General features: G+C 46.7%; 1 protein-coding gene across 1 annotated transcript in view; it reads left to right on the top strand.

Moving 5' to 3' along the window:
• Nid2 (nidogen 2) overlaps nt 1–23,767 on the top strand; it is a 60,799-nt gene that overhangs the window by 25,527 nt on the left and 11,505 nt on the right. The window contains exons 5-13 of the mRNA XM_036199007.1: nt 1,485–1,634; nt 2,252–2,497; nt 4,260–4,460; nt 6,025–6,255; nt 13,992–14,135; nt 14,632–14,760; nt 15,575–15,718; nt 21,095–21,214; nt 21,957–22,205. Coding sequence (XP_036054900.1) covers nt 1,485–1,634; nt 2,252–2,497; nt 4,260–4,460; nt 6,025–6,255; nt 13,992–14,135; nt 14,632–14,760; nt 15,575–15,718; nt 21,095–21,214; nt 21,957–22,205 — 1,614 coding nt within the window. The remainder of the gene's footprint in view (nt 1–1,484; nt 1,635–2,251; nt 2,498–4,259; nt 4,461–6,024; nt 6,256–13,991; nt 14,136–14,631; nt 14,761–15,574; nt 15,719–21,094; nt 21,215–21,956; nt 22,206–23,767) is intronic.

Below are 23,767 nucleotides of genomic sequence, written 5' to 3'. Positions count from 1 at the left end.
TACCCCGGGGGCTCTGGTGCAAATGGAGGGTTAATGTTAAAAGCTGGCGGTAGAGTGCCTGGTCTGTATCAAGCCGACTTCGATGGTATCTCTGTTGTACTTGTGTTTGCTGATGTAAGTGTGCCGGCTGCATCGCTACACACAGGGAGCTAGCTCCTTCCATCCCTTGGCTTGGCTTTCATTCCCACCTGGAATACTCTAAGTAAATACTGAGTTTTCAGTTCTTCCTGTTTCCTTGTTTTCAGACGTAGCCCTGGAAGGCCACCACAACCTGTGTTCCTAGGAGAGCCAGAGCTGGTACTCACATCAGCACCAGTGGGCTAGAATGCTCTAAAACTCTTTGCTCTTCCTGCTTTAGCTGAAATCTGGTGTCTCTAGCCTACTCTGGGGGACTGGGAGGCAGGGATGTACACAGCCACCCTGCCTCCTGGTGGCCATGCTTGGAATTGGTGTATTGCCCAGCATCCCAGTATAAAGCACTCCCAATTGTCAGACACACTTTGGCATTTTCTTTTATGAACAGTGGCATGATGGCATTGACTCCAGACTCCTCTCTTCCTTACTTTCCTTCCTCCCTCCCTCCCTCCCTCCCTCCCTCCCTCCCTCCCTTCTCTCTCTTGCACAATACCTCTCTTTAATAGGTAGAGTATGTGGGTGGTTTGGGCAACAATCCCTAGGGCATCAAGCTTTACTCTGGTTCACTGTAGCTTTGTAGAACATCTGTGACCATAGCCTAGGTTGTTAGAAGTGGTGGAAAGGATAAAGCCTGCAAGGAGTTTTTTAACCTGTTCCTTCTCTTTCCTCCTCAACCCCTCTGCATTTGAAGGCAAGTGTGTGTGCATCCTTTAAATTTGGGTTCCTTAAGAGTTAGCTATAGCCAGGCGGTGGTGGCACACGCCTTTGATCCCAGCACTCGGGAGGCAGAGGCAGGCGGATCTCTGTAAGTTTGAGGCCACCCTGGTCTACAGAGTGAGTTCCAGGAAAGGTGCAAAGCTGCACAGAGAAACCCTGTCTTGGAAAAACAAAGAGTTAGCTGTAGACCCTGGTTCTTAGCTCCCTCCCTTGCCTTGCTCTCAGGCCATTACTCTTACATTGAGTCATACACAATTGCTACTGTTTGCCCTTTTTTTAAAAAAAACTCACCAAATGTGTGATTTCATAAAGCGCACTCTAATCTGCAAGCATGGCTTGCCTTCAGGACTGCGCTCCGACCACAGTGGTCGACCACAGTGGTCCGACCTCAGCCCAGCTCACCAGTGTTGTAACGAGACCCAGTTGGCAGCAATGACCTGAGCTCCTTGCCAGAAAATATAAAGCAAGTTAATCCCCCAGGCTGCATGCTGTTCCCGTCTCCTCAGCATCAAAACCTACTTGTTTATTATAGTCCAGGCTGACTTGGTGGAGCAGACACAGTGTCTGGTGGAGCTCAGTGACGATGCTGGAATCCTTTGGCCTTTCTAATGCTTCTTTGTTTTATTCTGCAGTCTTCTCGTATAATGGTGCCAACAGGGAAACCTGTGAACGCAGTCATGGCCAGTGCTCCCGGCACGCCTTCTGCACCGACTACGCCACTGGTTTCTGCTGTCACTGCCAGTCCAGGTTTTATGGAAATGGGAAGCACTGTCTGCCAGAAGGTGATTGACAGGCTGGGGCTGCTGTGTGTCTAGCGTCACGGCTTGCCTGTTTCTTGGTACAGTGTGGGCTCTGATTGGCGCTCCTTCCATCTCTGCTATGGGAATCACAGCGCTAGTTACTTGGGAGTGTTCGGTAGATGCCTCGGTAACGAATAGGTTTGGGCTGATTTCCCAGTTGGAGAATTTACTCGAAATGCGTCCACTTCGCTCATTCCTAACTCTGTAGAGCCAAAGGGGAGGGAAAAGAAGGAGGATGGGAGAGATTACAGACAGGACTGGGTCATGAGTGAGTGGTTGGTTGGTTGGTTGGAGCATCATCGAAAGGGCTTGTTGAGCTAGATGTGGTGGTACATGCCTACAGTACTAACACTCGGGAGGAAGGCGGAAGCAGGAGAGTCAGGAGTTGAAGGCTAGCCTGGATTTCATAGTGAGCTCTAAGCTGGCATCCGAAGAGATCTTATTTCAAGAAAACCAACATCAATAACTCTAATAATAATATTAAAGTAAGTTTTCCAAAGAGTGAGTATTAGGGAGTGTCAGGGGAGTCATTGTGCCTGTGTACCCCTGCCCCCAGCCTGATGATGGCCAAGGCTGAAAGGATTGTTTCTGTTTTTCAGGGGCACCTCACCGAGTCAATGGGAAAGTGAGTGGCCACCTCCGAGTGGGTCACGCTCCTGTGCACTTCACTGACGTGGATCTACACGCTTACATTGTGGGCAATGATGGCAGAGCCTATACAGCCATCAGCCACATCCCACAGCCGGCAGCCCAGGCCCTTCTCCCCATCATCCCAATCGGAGGCCTGTTTGGCTGGCTCTTCGCTTTGGAGAAGCCAGGCTCTGAGAATGGCTTCAGCCTCACAGGTGAGGAGAGCAGATTTGGCAATCAGGGATTCAAAAGTAGCACCTGTGGAGCACCTAGAGCTGCTTTTATTTCTGGAGGGGACGGGATCTCTCCCCTAACTTTACCTGCATATCCTTGAAATACATAGGTCATCAGCTTTTTAAGCTGAGTCATGACTACAGAGGAGGTCATGTAACTGAATGTGGGGCTTGCTAAAAAGGTTTCTGGCTGCTCAAAAAATTTGTAAGCACACAATGAATACGGATGTTTCCGACAGCACTTGCCTTGGCTCTGAGCACACAATAGGCACTTTTTGTAAAAGTATTACCTGGGACTGGTGTGCTCAGATTCCAGTCTATTGGAGGTTTTGAATTGCAGTGTTTTTGCAGGATGTACAAAGCTTTCGGCTCTTACAGAAACATACCACTTTAATGATGGGGGAAGTTTTCATATTTTCTACTGTCATCCCTCAGCGTGTAGGTATCAAGTTAGTGTAGCTTTGGGTCATTCTCTGTTAATGTGTTAAATGTTAAAAACTGTTGTCTTGAGTTTCAGACTTCAGTTTCTTGAAAATTGGTCAACTAATTGTAGGTTGTAGGGATTAGGACATATTTTCCAACAATCACTGAAGTGTCCCTAAATGTATTTCTGCCATTTTGGACTTGTATAAAGTGGCATTTTCAGCATCAATGATTTCTTGGGATCAAAATCAGTTGACTCTGAGAAACGCTGAAGATATTCTCTCTCCTGTAGTATAAAATATTCAACTAAGATTTTTTTTTTTTTGTATAAAGTAAACAAGCATGTCCTTCTCAGTAGTATACAAGTTTTCTTTCATTTTTAATAAGTGGTAAATTTATATGTATACCAAAGCATTGCTTTAAAATCAATTTCTTTATGGCTTGTTCTCCGTAAATGTATCCATTTCTCACACATCTATATATTGGGGTAGAGCAGGGAGTTCTTGGGTGAAAGGGGTCACGAGTGGAAGATGTTTAAAGATTGCACTGCCTCTCAGACTTCACTGCACACAGATCGCCTTGGTGGCTGTGGGACCAACTAGGGCTGGGGTGGAGCTGTGAGTTGCCGATAAGCTGTCAGCAGATGCCAGTACCAGTAGCTGGAACTCTGTCTTTCCTAGCCAGGGAGTGTGGATGTGGCAGCGGATTCCTTGGCTTCTTGTATACCCACTAATAACACGTGTTTCCTCTCTTGCACACAAAGGTGTGTACTGTGAAAAGAGTGCATGTTGTAATTTTACTCAAGATTTAAACGAAATCTTGGGCCAAAAGTAGCTAAAATAGAGTATGCAAAGTTAAGCTTTAATTTTGGAAAAACAGTGTTTTAAAGTATAAGTGTGTCTGTATTATATTACATAGGACATACGTGACTGATGTATTCATGGTTTATCTGAAATTGAAATTTAACTGGGTATCCTGGTTTATGTGTGATTTGCTCACCCGGCAACCTCAGAAAGAAGTTCTGAGTTATCTCTTACAAAATACAGACTTCCATAGAGAGACCAGGGCAGGGGAATTGAGACTCTTTGAGAACTTTGGGAGAGCAGAGGGTCTGTAGATGGCACTGAGCCTGGGCATAGCATGCTTTCCTTACGTACCATCTCCAACAGAGACTGTGAGGAGGGCATGTACACTCGTGACTAGCCGCGTGAGGCCACGCCTCTTCCATGACAGGCAAGCACACCACCCATGCCCCAGCCAGTTCTCAGAGTGATTTAAGCAAGACCTCCTCACCCATTGGCTGATCTTTTGTCCCCTGCAGGTGCTACTTTTGTCCATGATGTGGAAGTTACTTTCTTCCCTGGAGAAGAGAGGGTTCGTATCACTCAAACTGCCGAGGGACTTGACCCAGAGAACTATTTGAGCATTAAGACCAACATCGAAGGCCAGGTGCCCTTCATCCCGGCGAATTTCACAGCCCACATTGCCCCGTACAAAGAGCTTTATCATCACAGGGACTCAGGTATGTATGTTTCCAGGGCTTTAAAATGGACATGGTGTCTGCCTCAGGAGATAGTGACTAGGCTTAAATGAATAGTCATCGTGCAATGTCCTGGAACACAAAATGATGTTGATAGAATTTAGTTCTTGTGTTTTAGGAAGTATACACTGTGTAGGTGAGCAGAGTAATGACTCCTATACACAAGAATGTCAATAATCTTTGCACATTATTTTCTGATAGTTATAACTGATGAGATACTGCCATCTCGGGCATGGACTGTATTGGTGATTAGAATTTATGATTGTCCTGTAACTGTTTCAGCTGATGATTTTAGTTTACTTTCAAAGTCATACAAAGATGCTTTACAGTTTTGTGAAACAGACATGGAATTTGGAGTCAACATATGAATTCATTCACATCCTGGATTTGCCATTTAAAGGCTATGGGGGAAAAATCACTGGAGAGCCTATTTTCTCATCTTTTAGCATGAAAATAAAAACATCTTTTCTGACTGCCTAATACAGTTGGTAAATTTCATAAGGTGTGATAAGCTGTACAGTGTGTCCAGCCTGCAGCCTGGGGGCTGCATCCGTCCCAGGGTAGCTATAAATACAGCCTGGTACATTTGTGGATGATAGTGTCTTGTCACAATGTCTAAAGGCTGGACATGTTTATATGCATGCGACTGCACGCAAGATGCTCCAGGGGTCACGGTTGTCATTTTGCAGTTGGTGGTCTGGCTTGAGGGGCACCTACCTGTTCTATGTACCCAGCTTCCAGTATGAGAGCTGGATACAGGGGAAAGATTGGAACATAGGCTGTAACTGTGACCAGAACACACTGGAGCCAATCCTGGTACAACTCCCAGCCAGAGAGGAACAACCTTTTCCTCTGCTGGTGCCTTGCCGGCTCACCAAAGTGCAGAGCATTGGGGGGGATTCCCTTTGTGGAATGTGTCTCAGATCTTGAGACGCGCTGACTTCCAGTTACAGCGCTACCACATCCCCGTCCCGCATCTTAGGCTATCACCTGAACTCTGTGGCTTCTGCACACAGTCAGTGCCTATCTTGCATGGCCAAGACGAGCAACCCAGGTGGTATGTGGACAGCTCTCAGCATGCCGGCACATCATAATGCTTGTTCTTAGTGTGTGATGATGGTCGCAGTTCATAATGCTTGTTCTTAGTGCAGCAGTTGTGGGCTCTTCTCAGCAATGTGGCTTTCTATCCACTCAAGTTCAAGGGTAATAGCTCCTTCCTTGCAAGCTTCCTGTAGAACCCTGGGGAGTTCTCAAGGGAACCTGTTCCAGGAATCAGGTGAAAAACTTATAGGAGCCGGGTGGTGGTGGCGCACACCTGTAATCCCAGCACTTGGGAGGCAGAGGCAGGTGGATCTCTGTGAGTTCCAGGCCAGCCTGGTCTACAGAGCTAGTCCAGGACAGGCTCCAAAGCTACAGAGAAACCCTGTCTCGAAAAACAAAACAAAACAAAACAAAACTTATGGGAAAAAAAATACATCAGACATGAACTTTTCTGTCTTCGGTATTTTAAAAATTGACCAGTTTGCCTGTAAACTGTTCATTACAGCTGTGACCTCCTCCAGTTCCAGAAGTTTCTCTCTTACTTCTGGTTCTATCAACCAAACATGGTCCTACCACATAGACCAGAACATCACTTACCAGGCGTGCAGGCATGCCCCCAGACACCTGGCCATCCCTGCCACCCAGCAGCTGACTGTGGACCGGGCTTTTGTTTTGTACAGTGAGGATGAGGGTGTGCTGAGGTTTGCTGTGACCAATCAGATTGGCCCTGTCGAAGGTATGTATATTATTTTTGTTGTGATTGGGCTTTTGCTTTGTACAGTGAGGATGAGGGTGTGATGAGGTTTGCTGTGACCAATCAGAGTGGCCCCGTCGAAGGTATGTATATTATTTTTATTGGACAAAAATCACATCCTTTCTTAGAAGCAGGCAAACAGTTCTGGTGTGTGAGTAAAGTTCAGTGAGTGTCAGATATAAAAGCTGGGCCCCATGTAGACAGGCAGATGACCATGTTTACAGTCAGTTTAACACAAATCTTAGTTATTACTGTGTATGATGGATGCGTGTTGTCGCATGTGGAGCTCAGAGAACAACTTTGTGGAATCTGTTCTCTCCTCCTGCTCTTCCATGAGTTCTGGGGGTTGAATTCAGTTGCTGGGCTTTCTCAGCACAGGGCATTACCCACAGAGCCAGCCTCTCAGATTGTTCTTTTTTTTTAACTACTTGTTCAAACAGGAAAATGAGTCTTTTAAATGGGTGATGTTGGGACAACTGTCCAAATGCAAAAGAATGAAGTGGGCCCCCTGTCTCACCTCAGACATAAAAAAAACCCAACTCAAAGTGAGCCAAAGACCTAAATGTAAAGGCGAACCTTTTATATGTACTCAAGGCTTTTTCTTCAGATGGCCATGCTATTTTGGGAGGTTCCAGAAACGTTAGGAGAAGAGCAGTAGCTGGAAGAAGTAGATTATGGGGCCGTAACCTCATGGGTTATATCTTGTCCTGTCTTCCCCACTCATGAGCAGCCTCTGCCAGTTACTGCTGCTGTCACGGTCTGCCTTACCACAGTCAGAAGCAACAGCGTCGGACTGTAGACTGCAACCTGAGCTAGACCATACCTCTTCTTTCTGAAGTTCTTTCAGTATTTTGTGACAGAGGTGATAATACTGACACAGCAGCATTATTCAAAATAGGCAGCAGGCAGAAGCAACCTAGATGACCATCAACTAGTGAACACATATAAAATAGTCCTAAAGCCACACAGTAGAATATTATTCAGTCATAAGAAGGTATGAAGTACTCATTCATCCTACAGCATGGATGACATTGGACAGCATCATGCTAAGTGAAAGAAGCTAAGGGCAACATGATACATGATTCCATATGCATAGCATGTTCACACAGGCAATCCAGAGAGATACTGAGGAGACTAATGGTTGTTCATGGACAAGAGGAGATAGACAAAGGTGTACATATCACTTAAGGAGTGATGTCCTAGTAATCAGTCATTGTGGTGGTTGTGCAGCTCTGGCTGTCGTGAAAATTGTTTAGTTTTGCCCTTCAAGTGGATGGATTGTGTGTCCCAGGTTTTGCATCTCAGCTGAAGGAAACTGGTGGAAGCAACTTAGTGGTTCATTTCACTGGGCCCTACCTGTGCAGATAGCAATGTTCTGTGCCCATCAAAGCAGCAGAGCACAGCAGAAGCCTAGATGTGGGAGCCTGTCTCAGTAGGCAGCAGACTGGGTGATTCCAGCTGTTACACTGGAGAAGGTACAGTAAAAAGAGCAGTGATTGCCAGGCATCCAGGTGGAGGGGGATGCGCGGACAAGAAGGACCTTTTTAGGTTGGTGAAGCTGTGGTGCACCGGGCTCTGATAGGAGATTATATGTTCTTATGCACGTGCTACTGGAGCTGGAGTTCCTGGCAGCTTGTGAGCTGACTGATGTGGGCGGCAGGAACCAAACTCCAGTCCTCTGGAAGAGCAGCAAGGGCTTTTAACGGCTGAGCCATCTCTCCCGTCCAAGCCCTATTACTTTAAAATTGTATTTTGCTGTTACTTTTTTTTTTTTTAACTCTTTACTACTTGATCTTTTGGGGGACTGCCACCCAGCTCCCAAATAAATCACACACAGAGACTTAGTGTTTCTTACAAATGCCCGGCCTTAGCCAGCCAGCTTTCTTAACTTAAATTACTTCATCTACCTTTTGCATCTGGGCTTTTTCCTTTTCTTACTTCTGTATATCTTTCTTTCGCTCTTAGTCCCTGGCTGGCTGTGTGGCTCAGTGGGTAGCCCCTTGTTTCCTCCTCTCCTTCTCTCTTGCTCCTTTATCCTCTTCCCAGATTTTTCCTCCTATTTGTTCTCTCTGCCTGCCAGCCCCATCTATCCTTCTCTCTCTGCCCAGCTATTGGCCGCTGGGCTCTTTATTAGATCAATCAGGTGTTTTAGACAGGCACAGTAACACAGCTTCACAGATTAAACAAATGCAACGTAAAAGAATACGACACATCTTTGCATCATTAAACAAATGTTCTACAGCATAAGCAAATGCAACACATCCTAAAATAATATTCCACAACGGTATTTATTTTTGTTTTAAACGATTATACAAATTAGTAGGTTTATTATGGCATTTTCATACAGATTTTTGTTTTTGTTGTCCTGTATCCACAACCCCCTCCCATATACGCATCTATATAAAAATTAAAATCTAGGCTCTTTATATGAGAGAAAACAATGTGGTAACTCATTTTTTCTACAAATGTCACAATTTCTGTTTTCTTGATAACTAAATAAAAGCTCGTTGTATATAGGGACCACGTAGTCTTCATCCATTCATCTGTTAATGGACAAACAGCGCTGTGCAAGCTCTCTGTGGTGGGACTTCTGTGTCCTGTGGAATGAGTCCCCATGAATTCCGTGGACTCTAGTCACTGACTACTGCCTCAGTAGTACACGTTAGGGCATCTGTGTGACCGAGGTCGGAGAGATGAGGATATAGAAATCATTCTTAGCAAGTTCTCTGCAAACCTGCCTGTTCCTCAAAAGCTATTTTACAAACATGTCCTAGACAAGCTGGGATGAGCCTACAAAGAAAGTTGACCAAAAAAAAAAAAAAAAAAAAAAAATCAAGGTGACATTTGAATTCTCTAAAGCAATATATCATGCTTTCCCCTAGGGCAAGAGGCATGTAAAGAGAAAAGGACTGCCTCCCACACCCAGTCGCTGTTAGCACTGTGAGCCCAGAGTCGCATCTGTGAGAGGTGACTGAGAATTCTGGGCTCTGCTGCTGCTGGAGCCGAAGGCCCCTTTTGCCTCTGTAGATTCAATACAGGTGTTGGCTCAGCCATACAGTAGCAGCAGAGGAAGGTGACAGAGCCTTGCTTGAAAGGAGAAGCCCAAGTTTGTTAGTTTGGTTGCTTTGGATATAGGAAACTGGTCCAAACATATAGGATGATATAGAATGCTGATCTAAGCATTAGGCAGCCAAAGATGAGATTACAGTGTAGTAAATTAATGCATGAAGATGCCACTTGATTTTTTGTTGTTGTTGTGGAATATTACTTTAACTATGTAAAAATGTTATATTTGTTTATACTGCATTTGTTTAATTATGTAAAGATGTGTTGCTGTTTCACCTTGCCTGCCTAAGGCACCTGATTGGTCTAATGAAAAGCTGAATGGCCAATAGCTAGACAGTAGAGGGATAGATGGGGCTGGCAGGCTGAGAGAATCAGTAGGAGGAATCCAGGCTTGAGAGAAGAGAAGGAGAGAACAAGGGAGATGCCTGGGGCCAGCCAGTCAGACGCGGAGTAGGACATACAGAATGAAAGAAAGGTAAAAAGACCCAAGGCAAAACATAGATGAAGAGAAACAGGTTCATATAAATTATAAGAGCTAGCAAGATAAGGCCGAGCATTCATAACTAATAATAAATCTCTGTGTCATATGGGAGCTGGTTGGCGGCCCAAAAGAAAGCCTGCAACAATTTTTAAGGCAGCATGTACATCAAGAAGGAAGAGTCCAATTGCATTTCATAAAGAGAGAGGGAGAAAAGCACCTTTGGAATACAATGCCCCTCCTCCAAGATGTCCAGTTCTGCCCTTTGCAGATGGAGGCATCAGGTGTGTAAGGAGAGCCATTGGAGTACCTTAAAGTAGCAGTTCTCAACCTGTGGGTCATGACCCCACAAGGGGTCACATCGAATATCCTGCATATCAGATGTTTACATTACAATTCATAACAGTAGCAAAATTACAGTTATGAAGTAGTAACAAAATAATTTTATGGTTAGGGGTCACCACGACATGAGGAAGCTGTATTAAAGGGTTGCAGCATTAGGGAGGTTGAGAACCATCGTATTAGAGGATGAACCACCAATGCCATAGAGTCCCTGGAATCATTTAGGGCAACAGTTTGTCTTTGGGTCTCTTCTTAGCAAATGAGAGCAAGCTAGCAAAAAGCACTAGTTACTAGTAGTTTTATAAGGTTCCTTTCCACCCAGACAAATAATATTTAATAAATAGTATGGTATATTGCCAAGCACTATTCTGAGTACCTTCCATGAATCAACTCATCTGATCCCCACAGCAACCTCTACTCAACAGGGTTGTATTTTTTTTTTTTTTTTTTGAGCTGAGGACCAAACCCACGGCCTTGCACTTGCTAGGCAAGTGCTCTACCACTGAGCGAAATCCCCAATCCAGGACTGTATTGTTATCATCCCTTTATAGATGTAAAACTTGAGACATTGGGGTAGAACAGTTAGAAATGCAGCTGGTAAGTGGCAGGCTGGGACTCGAACCCTAGCTCTGGGCACAGAGCCCACACTTGCCCCACACAGTACAGCAGCAGACATAGGCTGTTAGCTATAGACCCAGATTGCATGTGGGTGTAGGTTTCAACCTTTTGTGATTGAATCATCTTCACCCACAGGTACCCTACATTGTTCCTGAATTGGAACAATAGAAAAACACAGGCAGGACGCCAGAAGTCAACCCTCTTTCTTCCCTGTCACTGCGTGTGAAGTCTTAGGCTGTTCCAGAGGGGCTGCTGTCGGGTTGGAAGGCATGCTAAGCCACATAACCTTGCAGCAACATGGGCACTGTGTGGCTTTGCAAGGTGCAGATAGTGTGATTTCCCAGCGAGGAAGAGAAGCCCATGGCCCTTGCTCTCCTCCAGCCACAGATGTCTGTCCCTTGTGTGTTTGTGGTGGAGTCACAGATCATGATCCAGGCTTGCTGCCATCCCCCCTCTCCAGGGGTCCTTGGGGAGACGTTCCGGCAGAGGGCCATTGAGTTTGCATCAGTGACTTCAGCCCTTCAGTGATGACTCCTTTAAGGGAACCATTCTTCCCTTCCTAATTGAGCCAGTGGGTTCCAGCTCCTCTGTTAGAGAGTCACTAGTTTAAGTGGGTGAAGAATGAAATGACTTGATGTAGCTAGAAGTTTCTCCAGTCCCATCTGGCCCCTCGATCCCATAGCCACTTATAAAATAATCACTCAGAGGCTTATATTAATTACAAACTGGATGGCCTATGACTCAAGCTTCTTGCTAGCTAGCTCTTATAACTTAACCCATTTCTATTAGTCTGTAAGTTGCCACGTGGCTGTGGCATTACTGTTCTGCTGGTATCTTGCTGCTCCTTGGATGGTGGCTGGTGTCTCCCCCTACTCTCCTTTCTCCTCTCACTGTCTCTTGGATTTTCCTGCCTGGCTGCATCCTGCCCTGCCACAGGCCAGGGCAGCTTTATTTGTTAGCCAATTGGAGCAACACATATTCACAGCATACAGAAAGACACCTCACAGCAACTTATGGACACAGCTTTCCTTGACTTCCTGCAAGAGGAGAGAGCCAGCAGACTTAGGAATTATAAATAGAGAACTAGTTTTAGGGATGTTTTCTCAGGACATAACTGGAAAACTACACTTAGTGGCTGTGTGCAAAGGGTCTCACTGAAACAGCTGATTTTTAAGTTTTTGCCTACATTTTTGTTATTATTTTTTTAAATAGCAGGCTCAGTATTTTCCCTTTGCACTAGATTCTGAATTGTTACTAGCTCTATAACCACATTGCCTGTTAATCAGTATCATGTAATTGTGGACTTATGTATGTTGTTGTAAGTACAGTAGTTTTAAGAGTGCAAGTCACCTCTGGTCTGCTTCTAAAATCCTTGTTTTATTTAATGCCTTGCAGGGAGATAAGCTATGACATACATATGCACTTATTAATCTTTCCTGGAATGTACTGTGGTAAAAGTTTGATGTTGGAGAGGGCTGCATAAGAAGGTTAAGTATTAGTGTTTATAACTTAGAGCATTTTGAAGATGACTGTTCCCTTTGGAAGGAATTCTAAAATGAGGAAATAATTGTGGAGAGAGTGGGTTCTTGTCTTACATGGGGCCTTCAGTGAGGATGTCACCCTGTTCTTAGTTTAATCTGGCTAGAGGCTGACTCCAGGAACTCTAAGTGCCCAAGTCAACTGAGCGCCGCTTCTCTGACACTGGGTTTTCCTCCCTTGGCCAAGAGGTCCAGAAAGGCATTCCCGGGAAGGCTGTCTCGCTGTTTTGTTTGGCAGAGATTCCCTTACCTCAGCCAACACTGACGAGGTGAACTGAGGACAAACTCAGCCGAGCTCGTCTTCAGGCCCCGATGGGGGAACTAATAATGAGTGTTCTGCCGTGCTGTTTCTTGGAGAGTGGATGGGAGGAATTTACCAGAGAGTGGAGATAGCTCAGTCGAGGTACCTCAGTTTACAAGCAGACGGTTCGAGAAAACCAGATGCGCGTGCTCAGGAGATGGACAGAGTCCCAGAGGCCTGGGAGGAAGGAAGCTCAGCCCCTGAAGCAGGCTGCAGTAATGACACTCTAACAAGTATAACTAGCAGCTGCTTGGGACAAGTCCCAGTGTAGAAGGTGGCTGGGGAGTCAGGAGTGTGATAGAAGTGACAGGGAATCCCGGTGCTAAGTGCAGGCGGAGCCCCTGCCAAGGTGTGTGTGCAGATGCTAGGATTCTGGCTCTGCCCGCGGGAGAACTGTTGAGCAGGTAACACGAGGTTGTGCTGGGATGTACCGACCTGCTCTCCAAGACAGGGTCCTGACATGGACCTAAGAGGCAGAAGCCCCAGTTACTATAATTTGATGGAATATTGTGATAGCCAGAGTGGCTGGGAGTAGTCTGACAGGTGTAGATGGGGCTCTTGAGGTTTTCTGTGCACACACACATACACACACACACACACACACACAATTACATATAATAATAGATCCTTTAAAAACTTTTCAAAAAAGGATTAGAATTCCAAATTTATCCCCCGATAGAGCTAGCTGATGATAAGAGAAATACTCTAATTTCCAGTTAGCTCATGAAGCAGCAATGGTAGTAGAAACTGTGTGTGTCTGTTTGTCTTTCTGTCTGTTGAGTGCATGCAGTGATCTGGGGGATTGAAAGCTTTTTCCAAGGTTTGTTTGGATGGGTTACAGTCGTGCCTAATGTTTTAAGCACCAACACACTAGCTCTTCTCAACTATAACACGCCTATGAACCCTTGAGCTAGGAATCTTGCTAACATTGGGATTCTAACTGGAACAGGGCCTGAGACCCTGTGAGGACTTAAGTCAGGTTTAACCGCGGAAACGGTGAGTTTGAAGTGGTACACTGATAAACTCAGAGAAGAAATTTGGGGCTTGAGTCTTCACCAGCACACCTGCTGACTCTGGATTCAAGTAATTTATCCCATGTCTCACTCACCTTTCTTACGGGGACAGCAGTGTGGCTCCGAGTTATCCTGAGAGTCCCGGGAAATGCTAGATGCTTTCTTATCCTGGAGGCAAACTTCCTGAAAGCCAGGACCCTGCTCTACAGAGTAGGCACAAGGAAGCTGTTGACATGAACCCTGAGATGCAAGTCGTCCACCTTAGCTTTCGATTCATAAGGACTCCTGTCTCCTTCCTTTCTTCCCTCGTCCTCTCTGGGACACTCACTCTGGACTCTTTTCTGTTTCCGGTACATGCACAGGGGACTCAGCCCCTGCACCAGTGAATCCCTGCTATGATGGGAGCCACACCTGTGACATGACAGCAAGGTGCCGCCCGGGCACAGGTGTAGACTACACCTGCGAGTGCACCCCTGGGTTCCAGGGAGATGGACGGAGCTGTGTGGGTAAGAGATGTGTTGCCTGTTTTTGCCTCGCTTTCTCCAGCATCACAGTCTGGAGGACAAGTCCGTGTGGTCTTTGTGGTCATCAGCATTAGACAGTGATTTCAGCCTCTGACTATCTGGAGGTATATGAAAACTGAGGCAGAGTCTGGCTAGGTGTGAGAAGGTAGTTTGGAGATGGGTATTTGGGATTAGGGCTATAGAAAGAAAGCATCTTTGGAAAATCAAATTGTTTCCCTTTTAAAGACTTCCTAAAGTATTCAAAAATTGCCTTCCTATGGCTTACCTGGAAAGATTTGAAGATGTTTTTCCTTATTTCTGATGAACTGCAACTTGGAATTTTGCTCAGAGTCCAAGACTCTCAGATTTCTATGGTTTCCATTATCTAACCATTAATCCCACTGAAGCATCATAGTGGTGGGAAAATTGAGTTGTCAGGCCTTCCATTTCTGGAGCCCTCTGCTTCATCAGTGCCTTTCTGTTCTCATTTTTTGCTTAGATGTCAATGAATGTGCCACTGGCTTCCATCACTGTGGCCCCGACTCTGTGTGTGTCAACACGCAGGGAAGTTACAGGTGTGCGTGCCGCAGTGGCTACGAATTTGCAGATGACCAGCACACTTGTATCTGTGAGTATCAGAATCTCTCTTCCCTTCACCTAGAAGGATGCTGAACCCTCCTTGGGGTTCACTTAGGTCTCTACTCCAGCAGTCCCAAGGCTCTGTTGTGTGGCATTCTTAAGGTATATTGACGCAACCGTCCCCTGCAGTTCAGTCCAGTCCTGCCCTGATGGTGTATCACCATTGGGTTTTTCCCACCTAGATAGTATATCGAGTTACTGAAGGATGTTTTCAGTTGGGATTCCTGGCCTTGTCACATAACCAGACAGTGACTTGTAACACCCCAGCTCTGTAAAGATGTCATGTTGAAAGGTGCCTGACTCATTTGAGGAGTCAAAGACCCCGTCCACTAAATATACCTGCTAGGGTTCTAAAACACACTAACTTCAGACTGAAGAATGGATCCAAAGACCTCCAATTCCAGATTTATCCCACTGGTAGAGCTAGCTGATAACAGAAGTACACATTCCAGTCTCCAGGAAGATGGCAGGGTAGCAGTGATGGTTAGGAACTGTGTGTGTGCTTATTACGTGTGCCGGGATGTCCTGTGGCACAGTACTCTGGGGAATCTGTTTTGATGACTTATTGTCATGCCTAATGTTTTCAGCACAAACACACACTAGCACGTCTGAACTCTATTACACATAGGAGTCTTGAGCTAGCAATCTTGCTAAAATTGAGATTGTGACTGGGACAGAGCCTGAGACCCCTGGGACCCTGCATTCCTTCAGATCTGCAGTTGTGCTGATGGTATTAGTCTGTGGGTGGGGCTGTGAAGAGAAAGGCTCACCCACTCCTGGGTTTCACTTTCCCTTTATTTCAGTGATCGCCCCGCCTTCCAACCCTTGCCTTGATGGTAGTCACACCTGTGCTCCTGAGGGGCAGGCCCGGTGTATTCACCACGGAGGCAGCTCATTCAGCTGTGCTTGCCTGCCAGGCTTTGTTGGCACGGGACATCAGTGTTCTGGTGAGTACCTGTGGGGAAGTCTTGGGGACTCTGTCTGGTCCTTTTAGGTATACATCCTCATAGAGACACAGCCTCTTCTCTCCTGTGACTCGCACAGCCTTGGGGTTGCCGAAAGAAAATGGGCATCTTTAGATTCAGAATCACCCATTGGTGATTCCCTGTCACTGGACCGGTGAGCACCTGTGGTTGGCCTGGAGTGCTGGTACCGGCTTGAGACCTTGTGTTCCTTGGAGCTAGTGTAGGCTGGAGGGACTCTTAGGTACTTGTTTGTTTCTCTCTCTCTCTCTCTCTCTCTCTCTCTCTTTCTTCGAGACAGGGTTTCTCTGTGTAACAGTGCTGCCTGCCCTGCGTCTCGCTCTGTAGACCAGGCTGGCCTCGAACTCACAGAGATCTGCCTTCCTCTGCCTCCCGAGTGCTGGGATTAAAGGTGTGAGCTATCGCTGCCCGGCTGTTTGTATTTTTTTCACCCTCATCAGACACCTGGTGAGACAGGGTATGGTCTCCTTGTGTAGCCCTGACTGGCCTGGAACTCCAAGAGACCTCAGGAATCTAGGGGTGTGTCACCATACGTGGCAGTTCTTATTGTCATCTTGTCACAACCTGTTAAGTTACCTGGGAAGAGGGAGCCTCAGTTGAGGAACTGCCTAGATCCGATTTGCATGTGGGGCATTTTCTTGATCGCTAATGGATACAGGAGGCCCAGTGTACAGGGTGTGCTGTATAAGCTAGCTAGCTAATTTTGAACCTCAGGTGGAGCCAGGGAGCAAGCCAGTCAGTAGCATCAATCTTCATGGTCTTTGCTTCAGTTCCTGCTTGAGATTCTGTGACTGCCCACAGTGATGGATTGTGGTCCAGAAGTGTAAGCCCTGAAATCAACTCTTTCCTAAACTGCTTTTGGTCAGAGTGCTTTATCTCGGCACCAGGAAAGCAAACTAGACCGGGTTGGGGTGAGGAGCATGCTGTTTAGGTCGTGAAGCCCCAGGTTGTCGCAAGGTTGTCCTAGCACATTACCTTGGAAGGCCTAGGTGTGTCGTGGCAGAGAAGAGATTGCCTTCTAGATTTTTATTTCCATAGCCGGCCCTTTCCCATTCCAAATGCTTCCCACCCTTTATTCTCTAGTCATTTCCTTTCACAACAACCGAGACAATGTAGAAGTGTATGTAGCTTTCCTGAATCGCCTTTGTATTGATGCATTCTTCAGGTTCAACATACTATTGAGCGTGGGTCTGATCTTTAAATAACCTCACAAGGCCTATCTGCTCCCCATGGGTCAGGAGTCTGGGCATGATCCAGTAGATGTGATGGCTTAGGAGCCCTAGTGAGGCTGAAGACAAGGGACACCTGAAGCCTTCACCACTTAGTATGGACATGTGCCAGGACTGTTGGGGACACAGCCTTTGTTCCGTGTTAGCATGTTGTGCCCTTTGGCTTCTTGTCATGTGGGCCTCTCATGAGAAAGGGTGTCTGAGTCACTAAACAGCCTGCTTTATTAAAAAAGCCTGCCGGCAAGATGGAAGTCATCATCCCAAAGATGCTTGTGTGTTGTTTTACTGCATTTGTTATGAGCAAGTCCCTAAGGAAAGGACTCTTTGAGATTATGCGTATTATAAGACGGGTCATTGAGAGCCATCTCGGAGGCTCCCTAACACAGCCACAGCCTGTAATGAGTGGTAGCTGTCCAGGTTTCAGGTAGGGGTCATTTTCCTAAAGACTCCACATAAGTTAGCCTATGCTAATCACAAAAGTGACTGGCAGAATAAAGCTACAACATGTTAGATAGGTGCATGCGTTCATATCCAGGGGTGTCTCAAGTGTTCCTTATGTCTGTGAGTGAAGGGCCCTTGCCAAGAGGCTCTCTGTTGTAGGAACTGTGTGGTCTTGAGGTGCACACGTTTCTACTCCATCAGATGAAAAGGGGGTGTGTGGGTTTTCCTCCCACCACGGTTTGTCGAGAACCAGCCGTCCTGGAAAGGCTGCACTTGGATTTGGGTTCGCAGTCTGGTTTGAGTCACTAGCAGGAGGCTTTGGCCCTCCCTCTGGAGTGGTTTCAGTCCTGTACTCGTGTGAGCTGCCTAGTTCCCAGGCATGTTTTCGTTAAGAAGCTGGGTGACTTTGCAGGAAGAACAGATTGTCTTGAGGAGTTTCAAGTGTGAGTTGGGGAAGCCAGGGCAGAGAAGGGGGTCTGTTGTATCTTTACTCAGGAAGCAGATGAATGGTGCCGACATTATTGTCAGGATGTGTGTGCTCAGGGATGCTGGATAAAGGATGGATAAGAGGGTGTGGATATAGAAGCAACAATGTTTATTATTACATTTGCAGGTTCCACACAGACACAAACAACAGACATTTATGTGTGATTGGACAGTTAGGGAACAGAGAGACAGCAAGGGCATGTGGACCAAAGCATAGCATTCTGGGTAGTATAGAAGTTAACTGGCACCAGAGAATTCAAACACTGGGTCAGAAAGCAAGTCAATCATTCAGAGGCTGAATTTGCTTCCACCGGCTTCTGTTCAGAACGAGTGTGGGAGGGATTTCAAAGTCCGAAGCATGAGCTCCAAATGGAGGGTTCCAGACTTGTTTTCCTAACAGGTTCTCGAGTTTAATGGACGAATGGTGGAGGTGTTGATGATTCTGGGATCGAGTTGCCTTTTTTTCTGTTCCCTTTGCCACAAGGGACTACTCTGGTGTCTCAGCCCACTTGTCCTGACCCCAGTCTTCCAGCAGCAGCCCCTGAACGTCCCCATATCAGTGGGGAATAAAAAGAGAGCTCCTGCATTGAGAGAAGGCCAGAGTCCTTCCCCGTCTTCTCTCTGGACACATGCCGCCCTGGGAAATGAGCTCTGACTTCTGCAAACCCCCTGGTGTTTGTGCTCCTGAGGAGAGGCAGAAGCCAGCTCTGCATTCAGGCCCTGGAGCTGCTGGCTGGCTCTAGCTGTCCATCATGGAGGCCCTCCAAGAAGGAGTTGGATTGCAGTTCTGGGAGCCTACAGTTCTCCTCCAGCTTGGAGGCCAGGGATTCCTCAGGTGTGATGTACTGAACTTCTTCAAGGGCTTTTTTCTATCTACTTGCTGGTCATTGCTGGCTGCTACTGGCTGACATAACCATGACATCTATGAAGAGGCAATAACAGCAGGGAAAAATGGCTGTTTCAGGTTTGGTCAGGGCCTTAGTAATGCCAGAGGTCTGGCAACCTTGGGGAATCCCCTCTTGAGTTAAAAAATAGCCATAAGAAAGGGCTCCCGGGGGCACAGCAATAGGCTGTGTGTGTCAGGAATTCCTGCTTCCTGCCATTGCTTGGGGTTCCTATCCCCACTGGAGGTACTTGTAGGGTATGTTCTGTCAAAGCTTGAATTTCCTGAGTTACGACTTTGGCTCCACAGTCAGTTTTATAGCCCCTCTAGGCCCAGCCAGCTCCCCACTCAGCTGTGTCCTGGAGCTGGCCTTTGCAGAGACAGCATGTGCTAGTATGACTGTTCTTTAGTAGCTGAGTTACTGTGTAGGATGCTCTTTAAATAACTCCTTCTTAATCTTGGGAGGCGAAGGTAAGCAGAAAAGCCAGCAGCTTGCCCAGGGAGAGCCGCTGTGGTGGAATTAAGCTTGATCTTGGTTGAGCATTCAGGGATTATTTTAGACTAAAAGGCGCTGTGTTTTCCAAAGGCAAAGGATAGGCATACTGCTCACTCAGTGAGTATAAGGGATTCCTGTCCAGGGAACAGAATGCCTGTGTGTGAAACGCAGTGGGCTGACAACCGAAAAAACAGCTGAGCTGTGGGAGGAGCCCCTGGAAAATGTGCGCTGCCTGGAGGCCCGGTGGAATGTCTCTCTGATCCCTGCCCATTCACATCTAACCCCTGGTTATAAACTTCACTTTCCAAGCTGGTATGTGCCTGCCATGGGCTGTACCAAATGGACACAGCGCCGTGTTTCCTAGCCTTCATACCATCACCAGGTCACAGGTTTTTTTTTCTACTCACACATCAAAACCAGTGCTGGTTGTTTTTGTGGATGTGACTCATGCTTTCTTTTGTGTTTGGTCAAGCCTAGCTCAGACCCGTACCTTTTGTTTTTTCCCTTTTTCCTCTGAAAGATTTCCTGTCGTCTTGGAGATTACCTCATCCCCTGGCATCAGCTTTAGCGGTTCTACTCCAGAGTTTCTTGAGGGAATCTTTGGAGCGTGGGGGTGGGGAAAGAGGTGACTTGCTGTTGCCAGCTTTAATAAGGAAAATTTTAAAAGGCCTGTTAATTGGCTTTTGCTGAAGCTGTGGATTTTGGAGTTTTGGGTTTGAAATCCTCAGGGAAGCAGGTGCTGAGTGCAGGCAGGGGCCTGGGCTGTTCCTGTGTTGTTCCAAAAGTGCTGATAACATTCTTCTCTTTGTACAAGTGGGGAGTGGGTTTGGGTAAAGCAGGCAGTCTCTCATTGGAGGTTTTAGACAGAAATCTAATCAGGCAGGGCAGAAGGTCCTTCTAAGCTGAAATGTATCTGTGCCTTCGTCTTTCTCCTGTACTCTACAAGATATTGAGGGAGCTGGTGCCAAAGAAAGAGGAAAAATTATTGTTACCTATATTTATCTCAGGATAATCACGGGAAATTAATGATTTACAGCCTAAAGGTTAGTAGTTGAAAGGAAATCACTTCTAGAATTCACTGTAGCTGGAAGATGCTCCGGAAGTACACGGCGGGGTATTTTTCTCTGAGTTACCCACACGTTACCCACACGTTAGATACCTACTCTGAGCATTCATCTCGTTTGTTAACGCACGTGTTCCGTCTTAGTTAAGGTTACTGTTGCTGTGATGAAACACCATGACCAAAGGCAACTTGGGGAGTAAAGGGTTTATTTCACTCACAGTGCCATACAACAGTTCAGCATCAAAAGCAGTGAGGGCAGGAATTCAAACAGGGCAGGATCCTGGAGACAGGAGCTGGTGCAGAGGTCATGGAGGGTGCTGCTTATAGTCTTGATCCTCATGGCTGGCTTACTACTTTCTTATAGAACCCAGGACTGCCAGCCCAGGGATGGCTCCACCCGCAATGGGCTGGGCCTTCCCCTGTTGATCACTAATTAAGAAAATGCCCCACAGCATGATCTTGTGGAAGCATTTTCTCAACTGAAGCTCCTTTCTCTCTGATGACTCCCGTTTGTGTCAAGTTAATGTAACTAGCTAGTTCGTGGGGTTTTTTGTTTGTTGTTTGTTTCCTGTTAGGTTTACTCTTCAATATTAGCATTTCTTAGCTCAGGCCTATGGATATTCTAAAGTTGATAACGTGGTGAGCCATGTGCACTGAGACCATGTAGTCTCACAGCTGTCTGGTGAAGTCATGGTCTTCCTTCCTTTGCTCCCCTCTCTGCGCCTGTCCCTGACCTCTGCAGATGTTGATGAATGTGCGGAAAACAGATGTCACGAGGCAGCTACCTGCTACAATACCCCTGGGTCCTTCTCCTGCCAGTGCCAGCCTGGGTACCATGGAGATGGGTTCCACTGCACATCTGGTAAGTGATGGAAGACCTGCTTAAGCGCAGGATCTCCCAGCCCCTCCCCTCTTATTTTCCTCCTAGCCCACTCTTGATGGAAGCTGGTCTGGGGGGGGTCTAGTGGGGGATTTTCCAAGCTCTGGATTCTTCTCAGTAGCCTCCTAATGCCCACTTACTGCTACTTGGTATGTGAGCTTCTTGGGAGTCTGTCATTTACTCTGTGGCTGCTTTGGTTCACCGCCCTAGTGATCTGCTTTGCTGCTGCATGTTGTGTGAATAAACTATTGTGTTTATTAAGTAGGAGGCTCATGCACCAATGAGCCAGTAGTCAGTACTCGGGATGACTGCTTTGGGGAACTTGACCAACGTACAGCAGTGTGGCTGCCATTGACCTGGGCTTCTCACACTTAAACTCTGGGTCCCAAAGAATGGATGGAGTTAACTTGTCCTCTCTGAAGTCTCCAGAATATTAGGCAGATGCCATTGCTTATTCTTCATCTTGCCCAGGTGGCAATTGGCCCCCCAAGGGCTGAGGATGTGCAGGGCAAATGGAGGGAATTAGGGACAACTAGGTAGATGGCAACAAAGCTAAAATTAGAATTCAGGACTCTAAAATGTTTGTGTCTTGCTATTTCTCCATGTCATGATAACTTCCAGTTGTAGGGAAGAAAGTCTCAGTACAGAAGTCTTTATGGGGGCTGGTTAGTGTGCATGTGTTGTGAAATAAATTTATTTCTTATTTCTCCTTTGTCGCTCCCAGCCAGGGTTCCAGAAGATTCCGTCCCAGGCCCGAAGCTCTGCGAACAACAGCAGCACTATGCCCAGGCGCAGCATGCCTACCCTGGGTCACGGATCCACATCCCCCAGTGTGATGACCAGGGCAACTTTGTGCCCCTGCAGTGCCATGGCAGCACTGGCTTCTGTTGGTGTGTGGACCAGAATGGCCAGGAAGTCCCTGGCACCCAGACTCCACCTGGCTCCACCCCACCTCACTGTGGACCACCATCAGGTGAGACCCCCTGGCCCCAAAGAAAGACCTTGTGCCAGCTCAGGCCTGGAGTCAAAGCATAGAATGGCTCTGGCAATGGGGTGATTTATAAGACAGCTCTCACTGGGTAGACAGACACGGGTCTGACTGGCTGCTATAGTTACAGCTTTTTTCCTCCAAAGAACACTTGGATGATCTAGGCATAGCCACGTGCATGTTAATGTTATGGGAGATACAGGTTACATACGTGACATGCAGGATCTTTTACACATTGGATTCCAGGTGCATAGATCCTTGGTGAATGGTGGCTGAAAGTTGAGTGGCTATGTCAGGCTGTGACCCCCCTGTGAGAGGCTTGAGGGAGCTAAAAAGCTTCTAGGGAACCATGTCACTTCCCTATGATAAGCAGTCTGAAGGTTGTGCTGATGTTAGCAAGAAGAATAGGTAGGAAATTCAGACTGGACCCATGGAGTTTCCTTTAACCCACTGACCCCTGTCCCTCTAGCTAGTCCAGCGTGGTGATGGGAACCCCTACTTGGCACAGCTGCCTTCATAGGACGTATGGGATCCGTGCCTCTGATCTGAGGTGCTCATGGCAAATAGCCATTATCATCTGCCAGGGTTTGGGAGTATGGTGGGCAGTCTCACTGGCAGCGTGAGCAGCAGGCAGCTTGCAGCTTGCACTGGGCAGCTTTCCAGCCCCTTGTTAAATTATTCACAAATGGGCAACACATGCTGCTGCTTTAGGCCAGATACTTCCTGATCTGGGAGCTCGTATCCAAAGAGCCACTTATAAAATTATAAAATAAAAAAAAGTAATTAAAAAAAATTCACAGACTTACTTATCTCGGCCTTTAATGTGTGAGGGAAATAGAGCTGAGAAAATTTCCAACAGTTTTGATTCTGTAACATTCATAACATGGCCAGGGACTTTAAGTTGGGGGAGGGAGGGTGAATACAATCAAAATGCCTTGTAAAAAGTTCTCAATAACATTGATTCACACCGGGAAACTGGTAATGGATTGCTCCACACTGATCACGTCCCTCTGTTATTTATGAACAAGACTCTGCGTGCCTTAAAAACTAAGATATCTAGAGAAATCCTGTTTCTGTCATGGCTTCTCTCAAAAGCCTCAGCTCTCTGTCAGAGATTGGAAAGTCAGTGGTTACGTGGGGCCTTGGCCGGATGGCTTGGCATTCTATTAAGTTGACTAAAACCAACATATGTTAAGGATAGTGACTCAGGCTGAAATGTTAATGACTAAAGTAAGGGCACATTCTTTTGTGCAGACTTCTCATGGCCCAGACTTCTTCCCTGGCACCACATGGCCCTGCCTGCCATCTCTGATGACTTTCATGTGCATCATCAAGTCAGTGGGAGAGAGGCTAGCATGCTCTGCACTCAAGATTTGAGACTGATTGAGCCCTTACCAACCAGAAGCAGGAAAGACATTGGATGATGTTGCTTAAAGCAGTAGAGGTTGAAGGGGGTGCCCACCTGGGTGTCATCTGAGACCCAGTTGACTTGCTGGGTGTTTGCATTCATCCAAACACATAGGCATGTTGTGTGGTCTCCAGAAACA

This window comes from Onychomys torridus, chromosome 9 (assembly GCF_903995425.1).
Source record: "Onychomys torridus chromosome 9, mOncTor1.1, whole genome shotgun sequence".
Classification (NCBI taxonomy): Eukaryota; Metazoa; Chordata; class Mammalia; order Rodentia; family Cricetidae; genus Onychomys; species Onychomys torridus.
This window is presented reverse-complemented; position numbering and strand designations above follow the sequence as displayed.